We start from the raw sequence: 22,224 nt of genomic DNA on the forward strand, positions 1-22,224 counted from the left end.
TGTTGGGGTTGAAACAACACAGAAACATAATATAACATGATTCAGTTGAACACATCTGGTAGGGCATGTTGGGGCTGAAACAAGACAGAAACATAACATAATATGATTCTGATGAACACATTGGGTAGGGCATGTTGGGGCTGAAACAACACAGAAACATAACATGATTCAGATGAACATGTCAGGTAGGGCATGCTGGGGCTGAAACAACACAGAAACATAAATAACATGATTCAGATAAACACATCGGGTAGGGCATGTTGGGGTTGAAACAACACAGAAACATAATATAACATGATTCAGATGAACACATCTGGTAGGGCATGTTGGGGCTGAAACAACACAGAAACATAAATAACATGATTCAGATAAACAAATCTGGTAGGGCATGTTGGGGCTGAAACAACACATAAACATAATATAACAAGATTCAGATGAACACATCGGGTAGGGCATGTTGGGGCTGAAATAAAACAGAAACATAATATAACATGATTCAGATGAACACATCAGACAGGGCATGCTGAGGCTGAAACAACACAGAAACATAACATAACATGATTCAGATAAATACATCGGGTAGGGCATGTTGGGGCTGAAACAAAACAGAAACATAATATAACATGATTCAGATGAACACATCAGACAGGGCATGCTGAGGCTGAAACAACACAGAAACATAACATGACATGATTCAGATAAATACATCGGGTAGGGCATGTTGGGGTTGAAACAACACAGAAACATAATATAACATGATTCAGATGAACACATCAGGTAGGGCATGTTGGGGCTGAAACAAGACAGAAACATAACATAATATGATTCTGATGAACACATTGGGTAGGGAATGCTGGGGCTGAAACAACACAGAAACATAAATAACATGATTCAGATAAACACATCGGGTAGGGCATGTTGGGGTTGAAACAACACAGAAACATAATATAACATGATTCAGATGAACACATCTGGTAGGGCATGTTGGGGCTGAAACAACACAGAAACATAAATAACATGATTCAGATAAACAAATCTGGTAGGGCATGTTGGGGCTGAAACAACACATAAACATAATATAACAAGATTCAGATGAACACATCGGGTAGGGCATGTTGGGGCTGAAATAAAACAGAAACATAATATAACATGATTCAGATGAACACATCAGACAGGGCATGCTGAGGCTGAAACAACACAGAAACATAACATAACATGATTCAGATAAATACATCGGGTAGGGCATGTTGGGGCTGAAACAAAACAGAAACATAATATAACATGATTCAGATGAACACATCAGACAGGGCATGCTGAGGCTGAAACAACACAGAAACATAACATAACATAATTTAGATAAACACATCAGGTAGGGCATGCTGGGGCTGAAACAACACAGAAACATAACATGATTCAGATGAACATGTCGGGTAGGGCATGCTGGGGCTGAAAAAACACAGAAACATAACATGATTCAGATGAACATGTCGGGTAGGGCATGCTGGGGCTGAAAAAACACAGAAACATAACATGATTCAGATGAACACGTCGGGTAGGGCATGTTGGGGCTGAAACAACACAGAAACATAACATGATTCAGATGAACACGTCGGGTAGGGCATGCAGGGGCTTAAAAAACACAGAAACATAACATGATTCAGATGAACACGTCGGGTAGGGCATGTTGGGGCTGAAACAACACAGAAACATAACATGATTCAGATAAACACATAGGGTAGGGCATGTTGGGGCTGAAACAACACAGAAACATAACATGATTCAGATAAACACATCGGGTAGGGCATGTTGGGGCTGAAACAACACAGAAACATAACATGATTCAGATAAACACATTGGGTAGGGCATGCTGGGGCTGAAACAACACAGAAACATAACATGATTCTGAGTCACAACTTCTAGATGTGTGCAGAATATAACAATCAAACACAACTTATAATCCACACCAATCCTAAAACCATGTTTAAAAAGAGACTCAAATTTAGATTCTAGAAAAATAGAAAGAAAGATTTTCTTAGCAACACCTTAGTACATGTGTTTTACATAATAGAGAATACACCATTAACTTTTGATTGTTGAAAATAAAATCTATAGTTGGAACAATAGTGTGACATCACAGGTATGGATTAAATCTACATCTATCTAGTGTCTAGCATACAAGTAATATGACATTCAGTCTATAGTTGGAACAATAGTGTGACATCACAGGTATGGATTAAATCTACATCTATCTAGTGTCTAGCATACAAGTAATATGACATTCAGTCTATAGTTGGAACAATAGTGTGACATCACAGGTATGGATTAAATCTACATCTATCTAGTGTCTAGCATACAAGTAATATGACATTCAGTCTATTTAACAGCAGCAATGTAATTTTCCAGTGTACACTGACAGTCAAAACAGCAGGGGTCAGGTTACTGTTTGTTATGTCAATATCCACAGAGTGTTTAAGCATGCCCATTACAGGTCTAGCTTCTGACTTCACCAGTGGCTGGATCTGGAGCAAGAGCATGACAGCATACATACCACATCTTATGATAGACTAGTAGCGAACACTGATTGGGACAGAATAAAACCATTGGATCCACTAAAGATCCCATTTGCTTGTAACATTCTCTTTGAGAATGGCCAATACAGCACAAATTGAAATTTTGAGTAAAAGTCAGTATCTATCTGTGATATTTGTATTTTTGCACAGTTCTTTACACTGTTTTTATTTAAATCTTGAATTTTCATATTCATGTTGAACATCACTTTATTTGTTTGACTTTACTATAGTCTGACACCCAATAGCCGATGTATTTTTCATGCTGGGGTGTCGTTAAACATTCATTCATTCATTAATTTTAACAGGATGCTTTATGGCAGTTTCATCTCTAGACCAAGTGTCAATATAATTATGTTAGACACCAAACAGACATTTAAAAAATGTATTGGGGTGTTGTTAAATATACTCATTCAATGAATGAATGAATGAATGAATGAATGAATGAATGTTAAACAACACCCCAGCACGAAAAATACATCGGCTATTGGGTGTCAAACTATACTCATTCAAAGTCAGAAAATGGTTGAATGTTTAGTTTTCAGTGATTCATTAGTGCATGTCATCACAGCATTAGTTATTCTAATGATCTCTGTCTAGTGTTAGTTTTAATTTAGTTTAAAAAAAAAAAAAAAAAAAAAGTGTTGGGAGTGGCAGTCCTCTTTGAGGCAGTGCTATAAAGATGAAATCTCCAATAAAGGATCTCCTCAGGAGTGACTGTCCTCCTATAGACAAGGCACTAGATAAAGATTCATTGAATCTACCATTATTTTGCCAAATGCTCATTTGACCCTGCATTGTGCAGATACACCCCTGATCATGTATTATGGCCTTGTTGTGCACATTTATAAAAATATCCATCTTGATTACCTCTTCCATGAGGTTGTGCAGTCTGGTCAGATACTGAGTGGCACACTTCAGTTTAACCTTCAGGTTGTCTTTGGTCACTGTGGCCTTCATAGATCTGGCTAAAGTTGACATCTGGTCCTGAAACAAAGAATTCAAAAACCAACATACATATATTATACTGTGTTCATGTGTGTTGAATGTCTTGATGTATTATTTCAATAGCAGCTACAGTTCTGTAATCTTCCTAATAACATTGTCTAAATATTAAAAATTAAATACAGTGAGACATGACGACTAGTCTATTGTCGAGCACAGAAACCAAATGTTTGTTACTAGCCTAGAACCTGAAGATGACATTGTGTCTAAATATTTAGACATTAAAAATAAAACAAAATTACAAAACAATGTCAATACTATAATTATTATAACAGTATAATTTACAGTATTCAACTAGATGTTTTAGAAGCCTGCAATCTGAAGATGACACTGTATCTAAATATTAAAATATTAATAAAATAACACCTACAATACAACTTATAGTAACAGACCTTAGTTTTTAAACACAACATATTTTTCACTATTAATTTAAATTAGAAGTACTTACATTTTATTATTTAGAATATTCAATTTCGTATGCCTGAAGTCGTTTTGGTCATCCAGATTTTTGTAATACCCCAAAATGCATTTTTCATAATTCTAAAAATGCACAGACTTTAGCTTCACTCTATTATAACCTTATCCAAATGTGTATTGCAGGTTTGTAGATTAACTAAACTTAGTGTCTATTTTCAATGGCTGAAACTAGGGTCTGCACCTTTAAATACAGTGAAACCCCTCTAAACCAGACACCCTTGGGACCAAGACAAATGTCCAGTTTTAAGAGGGATCCAGTTTAGAGAGGTTAAGTTCTGTCCTGGTTTTTAAAAAAGGACTCTGTAAAACATCTGATTTTGAGGGAATTCCAGTTTACAGAGGGTCCAGTCTTGAGAGGTTTCACTGTAGTATATTATCCCAGCACATCTTACCATCTCTCGGACCAGCAGTTTGTGTCTTTCTTTGTCCAGTTTGGTTTTACCAGCAGCAGAGCCCCCTCCAGTCCCCTTCACTAGGGAGACAAACTTTGAACAGCCTTGACCTAGTTCCTCAAACACTGTGCGCAGACGTTTCTCAGGGAATGGCATTTCTGTCTGGATCATTTCATGTACCAGGTTGTAGCCGTCCTCCTGAAAGACATAAATAAAACAAAACATTATCACTTACCTACATGTAAATACCCTGATTTAATACAGTTTTGCTAGTACTAATTGGGAGTGGCAGTCCTCTTTGTGCCTGTCAAAAGGATGTATTATCCAGTAAAGGATCTCCTCGGGAGTGGCTGTCCTATAAATGAGGCACTAGATAGAGATTCATGGAATCAACCACAACCTTGCCAAATACCCATTTGACTCTACATTGTGCAGAGATACAGTCTTGATAATATACTCTTCAAAAGAAGAAACGCAAAACCACATTGTCGTAACATTTGGAGAATTGATTTAATTATTGAATGGTGAGTCCGATAATTACCAAATGTTGCAGGATTGTTCACATTGTGAGTAAGTGATAGGACACACCACCAAGGTCAAGGTCATCTGGAGTCAATACCGGGTGTGGCCTCCGCGTGTGTTGACAACTGCCTGGCACCGCCTGCCCATTGAAGCAACCAGAGTACGGATGACGTCCCGGGGGATAGTGGCCCACTCGGCCTGCAAGGCTGCTGCCAGCTCGGGCAGGGTCTGTGGCTGTGGTTGTCGCTGTCGGAGGCGTCGGTCCAACTCGTCCCATAGATGCTCAATTGGGTTCAAATCCGGTGATATCGATGGCCAAGGAAGGACATTAATGTTGTTGTTCTGTAGGAAAGCCGTTGTGAGACGTGCTGTGTGAGGCCTGGCGTTGTCAGGTTGGAACAATGCGTTGGCGTTGGCCATAACTGGAACGATGTGTGGCCGGAGGATCTGGTCAATGTAGCCCTGTGCATTCAGGTTGCCCTGCACGTGGACCAGGTCAGTTCTGCCAGTGTGTGAGATGGCTGCCCACACCATGACACTACCCCCGCCGAATCTGTCCACTTCCTGCATGCAGTTTGCCGCATAACGTTCACCACGGCGCCTATACACGCGACATCTTCCATCATGACGTCGGAGCAGAAATCGGGACTCGTCACTGAACCACACCTGTCTCCATCACAGTTGAGGCCATTGTCGATGAATCTGGCACCACTGCAGTCGGAGTCAACGGTGTTGTGGTGTTAAGATGACACCTCGAACTGGACGTCTGGCACGAATTCCTACCTCACGTAGGCGGTTCCGTACGGTCTGGTCGGATATCCTGCGCAAACCTGGTATTGCTGCAGCTGTGGAGGTGGCAGTAGTCAATCGTTCCCGAAGGTGGCGTACCCGGATGTAGCGGTCCTGCCCGGGGGTAGTGACCCGTGGTCGACCGGATCTAGGGAGGTCACGTGTTGATCCATGTTGCTGGTAACGGTCCCACAGTCTGGAGATGGTGCTTGGGGACACATGGAATGCCCTGGCAACGGCCGTTCTGGATTCGCCTGCGTCTAGTCGGCCGATGGCATTGTTTCTCTGCGGTTCACTGAGACGTGGCATGTCCTGGATTGTCAACTGTCGGCCAGATACAGAGGCCAGGCAAGCGAACACCCTGCACTTTTATACTGTCGGTGTTCATGTTGCACGTGCAGACAACGCACGTGCAGTGGTGACATGGTTTGCACGTGGCTGCGTTTTTGCAAATATTCACATTTTGGAACTTTATTGTACAGTAGCTGCGTTTTATCGAATGTAACCGTGGGAATGTGTTTAGGACATGCAATGACCTTATATTCACAAAGCATGAACCGGTAGGAAACATAACCCATTTGTACCCTTTTGCGTTTCTTTTTTTGAAGAGTATAGATAAAAAAAAATTGTGTTCAGATTTAGGGTGCATACAACTATTCAAATTCCCTAGATGACAATGGTAACATATTTGGCTATCAGTAAGCTGCTATATACCAACAAAAGGAAAGCAAATGTTCAACATTTTAGACATACATGTACCAGAAACTGCTCTAATTCTCAACAAAAATGGTCATGCTAATCTTAACACTTTCAAATGAAGAGCTCATTTCCAAAACATGATATATGCCAATTTCCAATTATAGTGAAGGTTAGTATAGTATAGTGAAAGTATACCTCAGCAATAAAGCAATAGATTTTCTGTCAAAACACAATCTATGCCAGAGCTTATAGAATTTTTATAAAATCCACTAGCCACTGGATCAGTGATTTAAAACATTTACTAGCCACGATTAAAAATTCACTAGCCCTACTTTTCTTTAGGTTAATAAAAGTTTACTAAATAATAGTAATAATCAGATATGTCACCTAAAGAGGGAGATAAAGCTTAAAAAATTCACTAGCCATCGGGCCTGGCAATAGTAGTTATTTACTAGTTCAACATTGAATATCACTAGGGAGTGGGGCTACCATAATCAAGAAGCCCTGTATGCCCATTAAACAGAATCTTAACGCTGTGCTTCATGTGATATACACTACATTGTGTTGCAGAAAAATGGTGTTTTATTAAAATGGCATAAATGGATATATCGCATGTTGGAAATGGAATCTTCATTTGTAAAATGTCCCTTGGTGGTGAGCAGTAGCTGAAGAGGAAAGTACAACACACAGTGTATATTTCAATTCATGTAATCTGTGCAAATCTTTCTCTAAAATAGATCAACTGCAGTTCTTCTCTGCCTATAAAACTCACCAGTTTCTCGGCTACTTTCTGAATGATGTTGCTGTTGTACATGCGCCGTCTGTGGTCTTCTATCATCTCCTTGATGTACACACATGGTTTGTCCTCGTAGTACGGCAGGTGGTAGTAACACTTGTCACGGGTGATGGGTTTAGCCGGGGACGTGGTGCTCTGCCACTTGGGAATGTCAGCACTACACGTGGACGTGTCTTCTTCTGGCCCTTCTTCTCCTGATTCATCACTGCTCTCAGATTTGGAGTGTCGACACGGTGGGTTGTAGCCATCCAGAACGTTGCCAGCATTACCTGAAGATTGTCGATTGTAAAAATATTTTATTGCACAAAAAACAAAAAGATTGGGCAAGAGTTTACTAACTTGCATGGCCCTGAAGAATAAAAAGGCCATGCTGAACCATTATTAAATCAAAACAAATTCAAGTTAACCATATAGCAGGGTTTCCGCCAGAAAAAAAATCTTGGGGGGGAATCAGACCGGCAGAGGGGGGATGAAGCCTCTGACCGCGCACCTCCCCCATAAAAATTTTGATTTTAGATGCCCGGAGATGCGATTTCTTGATATCTCGAAACACAATCCGGCAGCCAAAACAGTCAGCAAAATTTATCTATTCTGATACACTAACCGTGAAAATCGTCACAAATTTGGACAAAATAAATTATGTATTCCATCTTATAACTTTTATTCTGATAATTTATACATTAAAAAATTTCCTCTCGTCGGCGTTGTTTATCATTTGACTGCACATGTGCCAGCAGCCATAATATATAGCCGATGATTTTAGGTGGCAGAGAAGTAAATAATAATACACTGTTGACTATATTAACATAAAAGCAAAAAGTTGTTGTCAACATATGCAAGTGTAATTATTGTCAAAAAGCTGAATTAACAGTGTCCTACAACTTAATGCTCATTGGTTGATTTACTTCTCTGCCTCCTTCAGTTTCTCTACGTACAATCACAAATTATCGTTACTGTTCATGTATCTTGTGAAATAAAATCAGTTGTCAAAACCACTCAGTTTTTAATGTTGTGTGTGCAGTGGGATTAATAGATGACATTGTGTCAGTGTTTACCTCATACATGTTATCAAAAGAGAGGATGATAGTTAATAAAATAAAAGATTGCTGAGGAAATTGTTCTGAAATAGGTTCTCTTTAAGGATGATAAAATTTGATTCAATGGTTCTTGGAATCTGATGATAAAAGTTGGTTTCATACCATGAAACCAACTTTCATCCGCCTATTGGCTGTTGTTCCCAAGCCAAAAACATGCAAAATACATTGTAGCTAGATAATTAACATTTGCTAATTAACATATTCTCTTTACCTAGCATTTTCTTAGAAAATGTTATGCTAAGAGCTAAAAATTACCTTAAAAAACCCACTGCTCTGCAGATTGATGGGTGGGATATCCCCCCCATGTCAAAATCATGGGGGGGGATAAATCCCCCACTTTCCCCCCTCTGTATGAAACCCTGTATAGTGGTAGTAATAGTGATAGTTATGCTATATGCTTACTACTTTTGTATTATTGTACTTACAGTAGTGATTTTTTGTAGATGTTATTGGCCTCTAAAACGAGTAGTATGCAATGAACTCTTCTTTATTCATTTTTATAGGTACTTATATAACTTATAAGATGAATAAAGAATGTACCATCAAGTAGAAAGGTTTCAGTAACATTTTACTTTTTCACCTCTCTTAAAAATATATATATATTTAAAATGTTTATTTCGTAAAGACTAGACAAACATCCAACTGGTAATATAACTGAGTTATATGAGTTATGAAAATCCAGTTAGTACATTATATTTCTATCACAAAATGTTCAGGTCTAGTACTATGTATGACCTCACTAAATTTGCTTGTATTTATTCTAATGTTTTATAAATTGCAGTACCTAATTCTGAATGGAATTCATTACTTAATTAGTAATTGCCTTTTGTCTTATTTATAAGAAAAGTCTCACCAATGCTTATTTCAAAGTGTACGGGTTTGTCACCAATTGCCTTCTTGTCAATCATGGAAGACTCCAAATAAGTAGCAAACAGGAAGTACTCATCTGGTCGGCCTGCAGCATTCTGGGTAATATTATTAAAAAAACCTAAATTAAATAACCATTATCCATATTATATAAGCAAAATTGTAACTTTAGCATTCAATGTTCATGTTTGATTTCAATATAATAATGTGACACTTGTCCTAGTATACGGGGCACTAAATAGGATACTTATTAATAATATTAAAACAGGAAATAACCCAGACAGAAATATGACCTCTTAGTTGGCACTGGCCATAATAACACAATTAAATTAACATTTTTGCTTAATAAATTTCAAAATTTTCTCGACATTCATTGAGAGGAACATTTATTGATGTAACTATAAACCAAGTTTCAGTGATGTAGAACTTATAGTTTGTGAGAAATGGAGATAAATGTGAAACTGACTATCAGCTAAATGTTAAACTGACTATCAGCTAAATGTGAAACTGACTATCAGCTAAATGTAAAAATGAACACCATGGCAGCCAGTCAGAAAAGTAATATCTCTATCTCAACTTTTTACTCCATGAAGGCCAGACAAAAAAACTTACTGACAACCTGTACTCTGTGTTTTGCTTAGGTCTCAGTACACAGTTCACGTCCGGGTGAGAGTTCATTCATCACGGTCTACTATAGTTTGTAATTATGACACATGTTATGGTTCACATATTCATTTCTAGGAAATGGTGAAGAGTTAAAACAATATGTACATGTATGTTGAATGGTAAGCCTTCTGGCTGTATTTTGCTCATGTTATTTTGTAATATTGTGCATTGACCTTTTGGGACGTGGGTGTATTGCACAAGAGACAGCCAGAGTGAATCAGTTAATGAACCACCTGTTCAGACCAGTACTACAGCCAGATGTGGTCATATAGCAAAAAACTGAGACGGAAATGTCCACAATTTTGGAGTGAAAATAAATGCTTATATAATGTATGTTTGCAATGGTGTATGTGAGAACTCATTCATGGATTTCAATGGCAGATGACATCTGTGTAGTGAGACCTTACCTCTGATATAGGTAGTGTGTTTTCCACCTCCACCGTGGTGGGTCCAGACAATTCCTCATTGTCCATCATCTCCATCTTGATGGCAAAGAGGATCCGCCCGCGGAACGACACGCCCTCGCCCAGCCCGTCATTCAGGTGCATGTGCTGGTCTCGTATCTGGTAGTACCGCGTCGAACCATACAGGTTGATCCAACACGGGCCAAATGTTGGCAGGAAACCTGAAAATTAACAAAGTAAGCAGTAGCTTGTCTTGGCAACCAGTGGAAACTAAAAAGCCTGTTTATTCTGGTCAGATCAGATGAAAGTTCATAATGTATATGAGAGCAAACATTTCTCAATTGTAATTAATAATAGAAATAGAAAAAACAGACAGAAAGACAGACAGATAGATAAAGGGACAGGCAGATGGACAGAAGTTTGGAAGGACATACAGATGGACAGATGTTTGGAAGGACAGACAGATGGACAGATGTTTGGAAGGACAGACAGATGGACTGATGTTTGGAAGGACACAGATGTTTGGAAGGACATACAGATGGACAGATGTTTGGAAGGACATACAGATGGACAGATGTTTGAAAGGACAGATAGATGGACAGATGTTTGGAAGAACATACAGATGTACAGATGTTTGGAAGAACATACAGATGGACAGATGTTTGGAATGACATACAGATGGACAGATGTTTGGAATGACATACAGATGGACAGATGTTTGGAAGGACAGACAGATGGATATATGTTTGGAAGGACAGACAGATGGACAGATGTTTGGAAGGACATACAGATGGACAGATGTTTGGAAGGACATATAGATGGACAGATGTTTGGAAGGACATACAGATGGACAGATGTGTGGAAGGACATACAGATGGACAGATGTTTGGAAGGACATACAGATGGACAGATGTGTGGAAGTACATACAGATGGACAGATGTTTGAAAGGTCAGACAGATGGACAGATGTTTGAAAGGTCAGACAGATGGACAGACGTTTGAAAGGTCAGACAGATGGATAGATGTTTGGAAGGACAGACAGATGGACAGATGTTTGGAAGGACAGACAGATGGACAGATGTTTGGAAAGACAGACAGACATATGGATGGATGGAGGGAGGAACAGACAGACGGAGACAACTATTATTACTCTCAATAAGTATACAAGTCTGCAAAAAGATGGTAGGGAACAAGCAATTGAAGAAATAATTGCTGCCATGTAACAGAGGTCTGTTCAATAGGTCAAATTCCATATGATTGCATATTTCGATGTGATATACTGAATGGACCATGAGCTCCCACAAGTTCTCACCCTCCTGTGCAGACTACTGATGTTACCTTTCTCTCCAGCATTGGAGATGTTGGAGAGGTCGATGAAGTGAGTTCCGATGATGTCATCATTGACGCTGTCATTGTCTCGCAGCTGTATCTTGATTCTCCGACACAGAGGAGGAAACATCTCTGTGAACACTATTTGCTCATTCCATATGGGCTCATAGGAACCTTTCTTTATTGAAGTCTTGCCCTTAAATAGTCAAACAAAAGCATTGATGGAAGTGGCAGTCCTCTTAAGACAAAGTAGGAAAAATGTCTTGTCCTGAAAATAGTCAAAGCATTGATGGAAGTGGCAGTCCTCTTAAAGACAAAGTAGGAAAGATGTCTTGTCCTGAAGATCAGCTGTTCTTCTATAGATGAAACATCTGACAGTAATTTACAGGTGAATACTGTCACTTCTTCATCAAAAACATTCTTTGGACTCTGTCTTGTGCAAATATAATATGAGTTTGAATATCATAATGGTTTTGTTATTCAGATTAAATGTATCTTAAATTACTTAAATGGCCAAGTATATTTGATAATTTTGACACATAGTCTTCAGAGGAAACTATTTTTTTTTCATTAGTAGCAAGGGATCATTTATATCATTTTCCCACAGATAGGACAGCACATACCATGACATTGGATACCTGGAAGGCAAAAAACCCAATAGATCTATTGACGAGGTTCGATCTTATGACCCAAGCACCTCAGGCAAGTGCTCTGCCAATTGAACTAAATCTCAGCTGTGTATGTACATGAATCCAAGGGGTGTTTCAATAAACTATGACTCACCTCATGCCCAGCAAATGACACCTTGACATATGGATCTACGAGGTCCTTGTTTTCTCCAGTGAATGCCTTCTTTACGTTAGCCATGATTCCAGTGTTCATCTTAGGCAGACCCTCCGCACGGTAGACTTTCATGTAGAACTTGGCTCGCTGGCGGTCGGCTGACACTCCCTCCGGTAGCAGCAGATTTCTGTGTTATTCAAACATATATTGCTATGATGTTTATTCTGTGTTTTTCCTTCTCAGAACTTTTCCTTCTTAGAAAGAAACACACAAATGACCAAAGTATTGATATGTTTATTCTGTGCTTTTACTTTTCAGACAAAAACAACAATATTGTAGAATTTAAAAAAACATGATGACTTGGGGACCATATAATCTGTAAAACAGACAAAATTGTTACCTAAACACTGCTATTTTGTCCTCGTGATGCTTCCTACAGGCTTGAAAACTAACCCACTCCTTTTTTTATTACTCATATGTTTTAAACAAGAAACAATGAAAAAGTCATTAGAAAAAAAAAATCTTCTTTTCTTTTCAGTGGGGCAATAAAAAAAAGTTTCTTTTGTTTAATGACACCACTATGCACATTGATTTATTAATCATCAGCTATTGGATGTCAAACATTTGGTAATTTTGACATATAGTCTTAAGAGAAGAAACTCACTACATTTTTCCTTTAATAGAAAGGGATCTTTTATATGCACCGTCCCACAGACAGGATAGGACAAAATATGTCCTTTGATATACCAGTCATGGTACACTGGCTAGAAATGGGGCAATAAATGCAAGTTAATTATTTAAAGGTTTAAAGCAAATATTTTACTGAAATCGTTCTAAATTCAAAATTCCATCTAGCAATTTTCACTTTCAGCTATATAATTTAGGTATAGATAGGTAAAAAGTACATGATACTATTGAATTTCAGTGAATAATGCTTAAAAAGTGCATCCATTCTGATATTCTTTATGTTCGGTATGTACATAAACTTACGCTTCTATGTCTTCTTCATCCTTGTCACTCTTTGGAGGAACCTACAACAGAAGAAAATAAACATATATACATATATATTATTACATATATGTAGTAATTGGTACCCCATACATATATCTGTCAACTCTCATGGATTTGACCCGAGTCTGTCTAATGTCATGTATATCATGCCCAGAGCTTACTATCTCTATACATGAGAGATTTATAGGCCATTTTCCAGTTGCACAGTTTTTGGCATTGTGCTGGTGAAGAACACAGAAAACTGATGCATCAATAAATCACTTCTATGGTTATCACAATTTTAAATGTTATATGGGACATTTATATTTTATGTACAAAAAATAAAAGTTTTCTGCACTGGGACAAAAACCATGCAAATGCAATACAACCTTTAGTTTGTTGATGATGTAATACAACACAACACAACAAGAAAGACTGAGTTAACAAGTACATGACATGTTTTTTCTTCAACTTTATGTATTAAAAAGACTAAAGAGATCTCTTTTTTGGGTCATAGCATCACAGAAATACATTTATAATAAATTGTTTGTTATCAAGAATTATTTTTTAACTTTTAGCATGGATTTACTCTTACATTCCCCAAGAGATTGAATTACATAATCATGAAAAATGTTATTTTCATTTGGTACATATATGTATATATTTTGTGCAACTAAAAGCAAGATTTTAATCCATTCCATTGGCTGCTGGGATGTTGAGACGAATCCATTGTTCCAGAAAAAAATCCCATTAGTTTTAGGGCAAGTTAACTTGAAAAACAAATGATGGTATATATAAGATTGAAAATTATGGAATCAACACTGTCAAGCAACTAGTCTCAATTGTGTAATAGTTAAGCAATAAGCTGTTAGGCTGGTAGGAACTGGGTTCGCATCCCAGTATTGGCTCCCACCCAGAGCAAGTAACGATTTAATGGAGAGATATAATGCCACTATTATATGGCACACCCATTTTTATTTCACTAACCACTAACGATATGTAGAAAACTTGATAAACATGCATAAAACCAATCCACATTAAAAACACTTGGTTAAACCAACACAAAAGCCATGATGGCTTAGATTTTATAAGAGCAAAATAAAAGATGTCTGAACTGTTATTATGTAGTAGTGAAGAATAAAGAAGGAAGCTTCAGTGACATGACCATAATAGGAAGCAGTTGACACATTGGAAGATTTTAACATCTCTGGCTATTGGGATATTCCATTGCTCCAGTGGAAAATGCCAGGTCAGGTTAAATTGAAAAGAGAAACCCCCGTACTAAACAGACAGCCCAGACAGTGAGAACTATGCCCAGGATAGAACCTTAATAATATAAGCAAGAAAACCAAATTAAAGTGAAATAAAATAAAAAGAATTAAACTAAATTGTCGAACATTAAAATTATGCAATGTAGTAACATGTTAAAATGTATTTTCTAAAAATATTTCACTTACAAATGATTTAATTTACAATTTAACAGCCTACCTTGATAGTATCCCCTTTACCAATGACTGCAATGTCACACTTGAGATAACCTTTGACCCCACCATTGATGTCTTCTGGATCAGACAGGATTGCCCATTTGTGGTAGAACTGGTGATCTAGTGAACCAATCATATTATGTTAAATCTTGTAAACCAATCATATTATGATAAATCTTGTAAACCAATCATATTATGATAAATCTTGTAAACCAATCATATTATGATAAATCTATTAAACCAGTCATATTATGTTAAATCTTGTAAACCAATTGTATTATGTTAAATTTTGTAGACCAGTCGTATTAAGTAAGATGAAACCTAGTAAAAATATCATATTAGCTACAGTCACATATAAAAAGAACCATGCGATCATATTGTCAATCTAGCAAATAAATTATTTTAAGATGCATGTGTATTAAAGCAAGTAAATTAACCTTATTTATATTACATGTATATTAAACTGATCCATTAACTAAATGTTTCAAATATAAAGAAAATATATATCTTTAAAAGAGACAATATATCACCCTTTATTCATGTATTATTTAAATCAAAATCAATTAACATCAAATAATGCACAAATTAAATTAACAATAAAATGTTGCAATGAATTTTTCAAAAATAAGAATTCATAAACAGATTGTGTAAGACCTATTTAAGATATCTATTTTAAAAATTTCTAATTGTAAGTATAATACATTGTTATTTGAAACATGTATAACATTTTAATTGTTTATCTGATACAGTTAACATTGCAATGCAATCAGTTTAAAGATTTACCAATAAAATCAAATTAATGTTAAGATATACATGTATAAAATTCAAATGTGCACAGCAATGCACAAATACCAGCTGAAAGCACACATTTTATCTGTTATTTCCCCCATTCACAACACTCATTACTTCCTGATGCTCTGTATTCAATCAGCTAAGTAAAACCATCAATCAAGTTCCCTATCAAATTCTTTAATCCGTGATAACCAATTTAGAAAAAAGAAATGTTATTGTAATCTCACTTAAATTAGTATCAAGATGGATGAATGGACAGATAGAAACACACATGCACATTGTATCACTACAGATTTCATTATTGAATCTTATTATTAAAAAATCTTAAGAAAATTGTTAGTATGTTCTTTTGTTTTTTTTAACTATTTTCAATATATTTTACACACAATCACATAGAAATACTCTCCCTCACATGCTAACAATAAAATGTAAAATACACAAGCAGATTAAAAACTCTTTTGAAATGAATAAAACATTAACAAATAAACCTTAGAAAACCAACAACCAAATTAGTCACTATATATTAAAAAAACGGGAAGAAGAAAATGTGCAACAACGCAAGACATGACATCACCCACAATTACAGTTGAAGAACATTTAGGGGAGATAACTGATCCAAGTACAATTTAAATGCAAAAAAAACACATTTTATTTTTAAATTATACACTTTGAGTGAGTATACATTTTTCTTCTTATTTGCATTATTATTTATATATAGTTACCATGGTCATCATAAAAACACTTCTAATTTTCATCTTTTTACTACGGGCAAATTCAACAGTTACTTCCCCTGTTAGATATAGACATTGTAGCAAGTGGAGACACCCAATTAAATTTTTTAGTTTGTTTCAGCATGTTGAATTACTTTTATGCAGTACATCAGTACTGTAGTTGGGAAGGACCAGTTAAATGTACACGTCAAAATATATTCATAGTTACTAACTTTCATCACTAAACCCCACTACTTTAGTATATCAAATGACGAAGAAAATTAATCTGCCTTATTTCAAATGATTCTCCTAACTTAAAAACAAACTTTCAAATTTGTATTCAGTTTTGATAGAATGACATCAACAAAATATTGAATGTCGATCTTTGATAAAATGAAAAATGGATTATAACAAAGAACAAGGAAACTAATTTGTTTTAATTATACAACTTGTAAAAAACAATTGTAAATTTATTAATGCATACAGGTAATAGCTACAATATTTAGAAAAATTTGTGACTATTCATCATCTACAAATTCAAACACACAAAAACATGTTTCTATATTAGTGATAACAACAAGCTTCTATTGATATATTGATATGTTAATAACAATTTACAGTTACTGGTATTAATATCATTATTGCCCATCCCTCAGATCCCCAAACCTATTTTAGCTACAGACCATGGGTTTAATAAATAGGAAAATGAGTAGTTTTAGTGTGTTATCTAGGTAGATCTATATTAATATGTATGACAAGACATGATGACACATATTCTGCTTTTTGATATATTTTATTCAGCAGATGGTAGCTTACATGTACATTGCTTTTGGTGTTCTTCACTGTGAACTTTATAATCATCAAATATTCATCAACAGTACAAATATGGAGATGAACATTACTACAGTTAGAAACAATTTTTCTTGTGATGAAAGTACAGTAAAAGAAGTATCCAGAAATGCCACATAAGACAGCTGTCTGCTTAACCATAATGTATCTCTTCAAAAATGGCGACATAATAAATATGCTAAAACCAATAACATCAAAATTAATTTGGACTGACTCTTCAATATTTTATTTTACCCATTCCCCTATTTATAAATTAATTCTAAAAAATCCCCATCAGCATACTCCCTTCTGCCCTGGATCAAACCATTGGCCATGCTTGAGGTAGGGTCTAGTGGGGACAAAACCAAACTTTGAAAGAATGTGGACATTGAAAACCTGTTTCAAGTTCAAGGACCATACTGTAATAAGATGCACTTAGATACTTTAAAAAGTAGTTACCTAACAAATTACAGGTCATATAGATCTTCTTTTTATTTCAGAACACAACAACATATTTTCTTTAAACAATTTAACAAACAGTTATTTAAAAAAAATAAAAAAATTATATACTTTTATTCATTACTTTATATAACCTTAGATCTTAAATCAATTTTATACATTATTTATATTATAAACAAAGCCAGTTTTTTTAAAATTAATGCACAAATGTCATGTCATACATATTAATAAGTTCAACTAACACAAAGTGGAACAATGTTGCAAATGTTAAGAAAATGACAAGAAGTACCTGTTTGAGCATATACAGTTGCAACATCGAGCTTATAAGTTCCAAGCAGCCGGTTGGAGCGGAAGATGTTGCGAGACTGACAAGCCTAAGGTAGAAAGGCATGCAAAGGCAAAAACGTGAAGACAGAAAAAAGACAAAATTCCCAAAACTATAAAATATTTGGATGAAAAATGAATGAAAGGTGAATACAAATTAATCAATGGATGTGAACTTTATTTCAGACTTTTCCAAAACAAAATTCTCCAATGAAAATAAAATAATTATTTTCTTAAATGCAGTTTTATATGCATTAGAATGGATTCCTTAGCATTTATAACAAATTACAAATGAAAGCGGAGGAAGTTTTTGAATATTAATGCTTATTAAAATAACCCTTTTGAATATTATACTGAAGTTATGTTTTGGAATATTGAAAGTTGTTTATACTTTTTGATCTCAAATTCATTAACGTCAACAGAAAACCATCAAAATGCCATATATGTTGTAAATATTCTGACAAGCAAATGCTTTCTCTTTTTGTTATTTACAAATTGTCCAAGATAAGTCTGAAATGAAGTCCAGTATATACAAAAACACCTTTTTAGCATGCGTCATTCAGCCAAAGGCAAATCAACATGCTAAATAATAAAATTGCGTCTATAAAAATGGTAAATATAAAAAGAATAGTAAAGACAAACAGAAATATGTGTTCAATCTAAAAGGTATAATCCGTAGAGACAATATCCCTTTCTCTAAAGTGCATTAATAATTAATGTGAAGGATTACAAAAAAGAGATGTCACAACTACTGCTATTTTATGTTTGTTTGAAATATTCCATCAATTAATTAATATCCATGTAGAACTAATTACTTATTATTGTTTTCACGACTTGTTTGGAATATATTTTACAAATTTAGAAAATTATGATTGTTTTCATGGGCCTGTTTTAAAAATATTTCACCATTTAGAGCAATGTATTATTGTTTCATTAAAAATATTTATAAAAGGGGAGAATTTACATCATGTTAATGGTGTGTTAGGGTGGGGTACTATTCCTCAACCTAAAGGTACCACTTTAATTGGTTCAAAAGGTCTTTTGAGAGAAAAAAGTATTAATGGTACATGCAACTTTTTAAAGTCAGCTTATAAACGGCAAAATACGGTAATCCACATAAAAAGGGGAAAAATGTCAATCATTCAGTTTCATTACTTAAGCCCAAAACAACACAACCAGGCCAAAGACAATTAATTAACAATGAAACTTTGTTTAACAAATTAAAACAAGGTAGTTGGAAAAAAAGCAAGATTATATAAAAGAAATGATGAAAAGTTTGAATGAAATGTCTACCAGGTGCCATGTACACAGTGGCGACATCTATCTTGAAACTGCCAACTACCGTGCCTGAACGCAGCAAATTACGAGAATGTAGCACCTAAGTAGTAAACAAAGGCAGAAGCTTGTCACATCGGATGCTCTGAAATCGGTTTGCATTTACTACAATCCCACAAGCCTACTACACACAGGAAGTGGTGATCATTGCCAGCCTGATGGGTTAAAACAGTTTTGCCTTAAAGTAACAGACTTTTTAGTTTTTAAACTCTATGGCATATTTTTCACTATTAGTCCTGTGTCGTTGATAGTTGAAATCAAACATAACATAAGATTTTATTGTTAAGATTATTCATTTCCATGCATCCTAAATATTCCTGATCTTCTGGAAAAAGCTAGCAATTCATGATATTAGAAACACCAGGGGCCTAATTCACTAAACTCTCACAACTTTGCGATCTCACAGTGCAATGCTAAAATACTTGCAAAGAGGATGCTTTGTTGTCTAGCACAGCCTAAGAGACCTTTGTGAATTAGGCACCAGGTTTCTAATACCATGAATTGCTTCTTTCTTTCTTCTTTTTTTAAATGCACCTATATCTGAGAATTAACAGTTACGAAGGGGTGCTCTAAGGTATTTTTCCCTTTCAATATTACAGACTCTTGTTTCACTCTATTGTAACTGTATCCAAATGGGTTACAGGTTTTTATCCTGCAACCACTGTTTCTATTGACAGATTATGACGATCGATTGAAAAGAGTAGCCCATGAAGTGGTGACAGCGGGTTTCCTCTCCCAATATCTGTGTGGTCCTTAACCATGTCATATAACCGTAACTAAAATGTGTTGAGTGCGTCGTTAAATAAAACAGTTTTTTTTTTTTTAAGGATATGTTTTTATGTAAAGATAGGAATGCATGAATGAATGTTTAATAACACCCCAGCATGAAAAATATATCAGTTATTGAGTGTCAAACTAAAATAAATGCAAACTTGCTGCATAAGACTGGATGAAAAAAACAAAAACAACATAACCTTTGATGAAGCACTTGGTGAAATGGAAAATTATCCAAAAGGGCCATTTAAGAGGGTTGATCTGTGCATGTCTGTATCAGACTTCTAAGATCATTTGTTATACAACTGATTATGGGACTGTATATATGTGTTAATCGGATCTCTGTAAAATTGGTTATAGAACTTTTTAAATGTGTGAATCAGAGTTCTAAACTCAATTCCTTTAAAATGGTTTATTGTATAAATGTGTGAATGAAAGCTCTAAGATAAATTCCTGTAAAATTGCTTATGTGCATAAATTATGAATCAGACCTCTAAGATATATTCCTGTAAAATTTGTTATGAATTTATATAAATGTGAGAATATGATCTCCAAGATAAATTCTTGTAAAATTGGTTATGGGATTGTATAAATGTGATAAGACCTCTTAGATAAATTTCTGTAAAATTGGTTATGGATTTTTATAAATTTGATAATAAGACCTCTTAGATAAATTCCTGTAAAAGTGGTTATGCAACTGTAAAGATGTGTGAATTAGACTATGAAACCTCACTTCCTGTGAAAGAGGTTATGGGATTGCATAAATGTAACATGGTATGATCTTACAACCTTGAAAAAAACACAATGTGCACAAATGTTTTGACATCTTACACATAACATACACATGTAAAAGTGCACGCACTTAAACAGTAACATAAAATTGCATGAATACCACAATACAACAATATGACATACATTATGTAATAGAATCTAAACATATAGCATATACATGTATGTAATGGATTCTAGACATGTAGCATGTAATGGATTCTAGACATATAACATGTAATGGATTCTAGACATGTAGCATGTAATGGATTCTAGACATGTAGCATGTAATGGATTCTAGACATGTAGCATGTAATGGATTCTAGACATGTAGCATGTAATGGATTCTAGACATGTAGCATGTAATGGATTCTAGGGGAGCAAGTCAGCTACCCCCAAAACCAACTTGCCCCAGTGGTTGGTCAACTTGCCCCAGTGGTTGGTCAACTTGCCCCAGTGGTTGGTCAACTTGCCCCACCCTGTTTAGTCAACTCGCCCACAAAATGTTACCAATTCGACCCCAGTGTCTGGTAAACTCAGCCCAGATGTACAATTATATGTAGTCTGCTCACAAGAGTATGGATTTATTGGGATGGGACAAAGTGACTGCACCCATTTTATATAAAAGCTGTCGTATGTTTACTGTTTTATTAATTAAACATACCAATATTTTTGTTGATTTGCATCAAATATTGTTGAATGTGTACACCAGTCAGGAAGGAAATGTTTTATTTAACGATGCACTCAACACATTTTATTTACGGTTATATGGTGTCAGACATATGGTTAAGGAACGCACAGATATTGAGAGAGGAAACCTGCTGTCGCTACTTCATGGGCTACTCTTTTCGATTGGCAGCAAGGGATCTTTTATATACACCTTCCCACAGACAGGATAGTATATAACACAACCTTTGTTACACCAGTTGTGGAGCACTGGCTTGAGCAAGAAATAGCTTAATGGGTCCACAGACGGGGATCGATCCTAGACTGACCATGCATCAAGCGAACACTTTACCACTGGGCTACGTCCCGCCCCGTGTACACCAGTCAGTCTAAAAGTCTTGATTAATCATTCCTTTAAGGAAATAGAGGACAAACTCACAAACATAGTTGAAATAGGCTTGACAGTTCATTGTAATAGATTGTTGTTTATCCGATATTAGGATCTCCCTGACAGTAGAGTTTCACTGTAATATTAATAAATAAAATGACACCAAAGTTGTAGACATCCATTTTTAATTTCGTCACAATTATTTACGGACAGTAAAGTTGAGATTGGGGTGAATTGTCCAAACACTGGGGCAAGTTGGTAACATTTTTGGGTGAGCTGACTAAACAGTTCGGGGCGAGTTGGTAAGGGGCGA

At 35.7% G+C, this 22,224-nt stretch overlaps 1 protein-coding gene across 1 annotated transcript in view; it reads right to left on the reverse strand.

Moving 5' to 3' along the window:
* Positions 1-22,224, reverse strand: part of LOC121375112 (otoferlin-like) — a 135,845-nt gene that overhangs the window by 111,855 nt on the left and 1,766 nt on the right. Inside the window, exons 2-11 of the mRNA XM_041502356.1 lie at positions 19,274-19,358; positions 14,872-14,987; positions 13,384-13,424; positions 12,394-12,580; positions 11,620-11,806; positions 10,285-10,502; positions 9,198-9,309; positions 7,224-7,516; positions 4,442-4,639; positions 3,438-3,554 (exon numbers count right to left, since the gene is read on the reverse strand). Coding sequence (XP_041358290.1) covers positions 3,438-3,554; positions 4,442-4,639; positions 7,224-7,516; positions 9,198-9,309; positions 10,285-10,502; positions 11,620-11,806; positions 12,394-12,580; positions 13,384-13,424; positions 14,872-14,987; positions 19,274-19,358 — 1,554 coding nt within the window. The remainder of the gene's footprint in view (positions 1-3,437; positions 3,555-4,441; positions 4,640-7,223; positions 7,517-9,197; positions 9,310-10,284; positions 10,503-11,619; positions 11,807-12,393; positions 12,581-13,383; positions 13,425-14,871; positions 14,988-19,273; positions 19,359-22,224) is intronic.

The sequence above is a fragment of the Gigantopelta aegis genome, chromosome 6, assembly GCF_016097555.1.
Source record: "Gigantopelta aegis isolate Gae_Host chromosome 6, Gae_host_genome, whole genome shotgun sequence".
Lineage (NCBI taxonomy): Eukaryota > Metazoa > Mollusca > Gastropoda > Neomphalida > Peltospiridae > Gigantopelta > Gigantopelta aegis.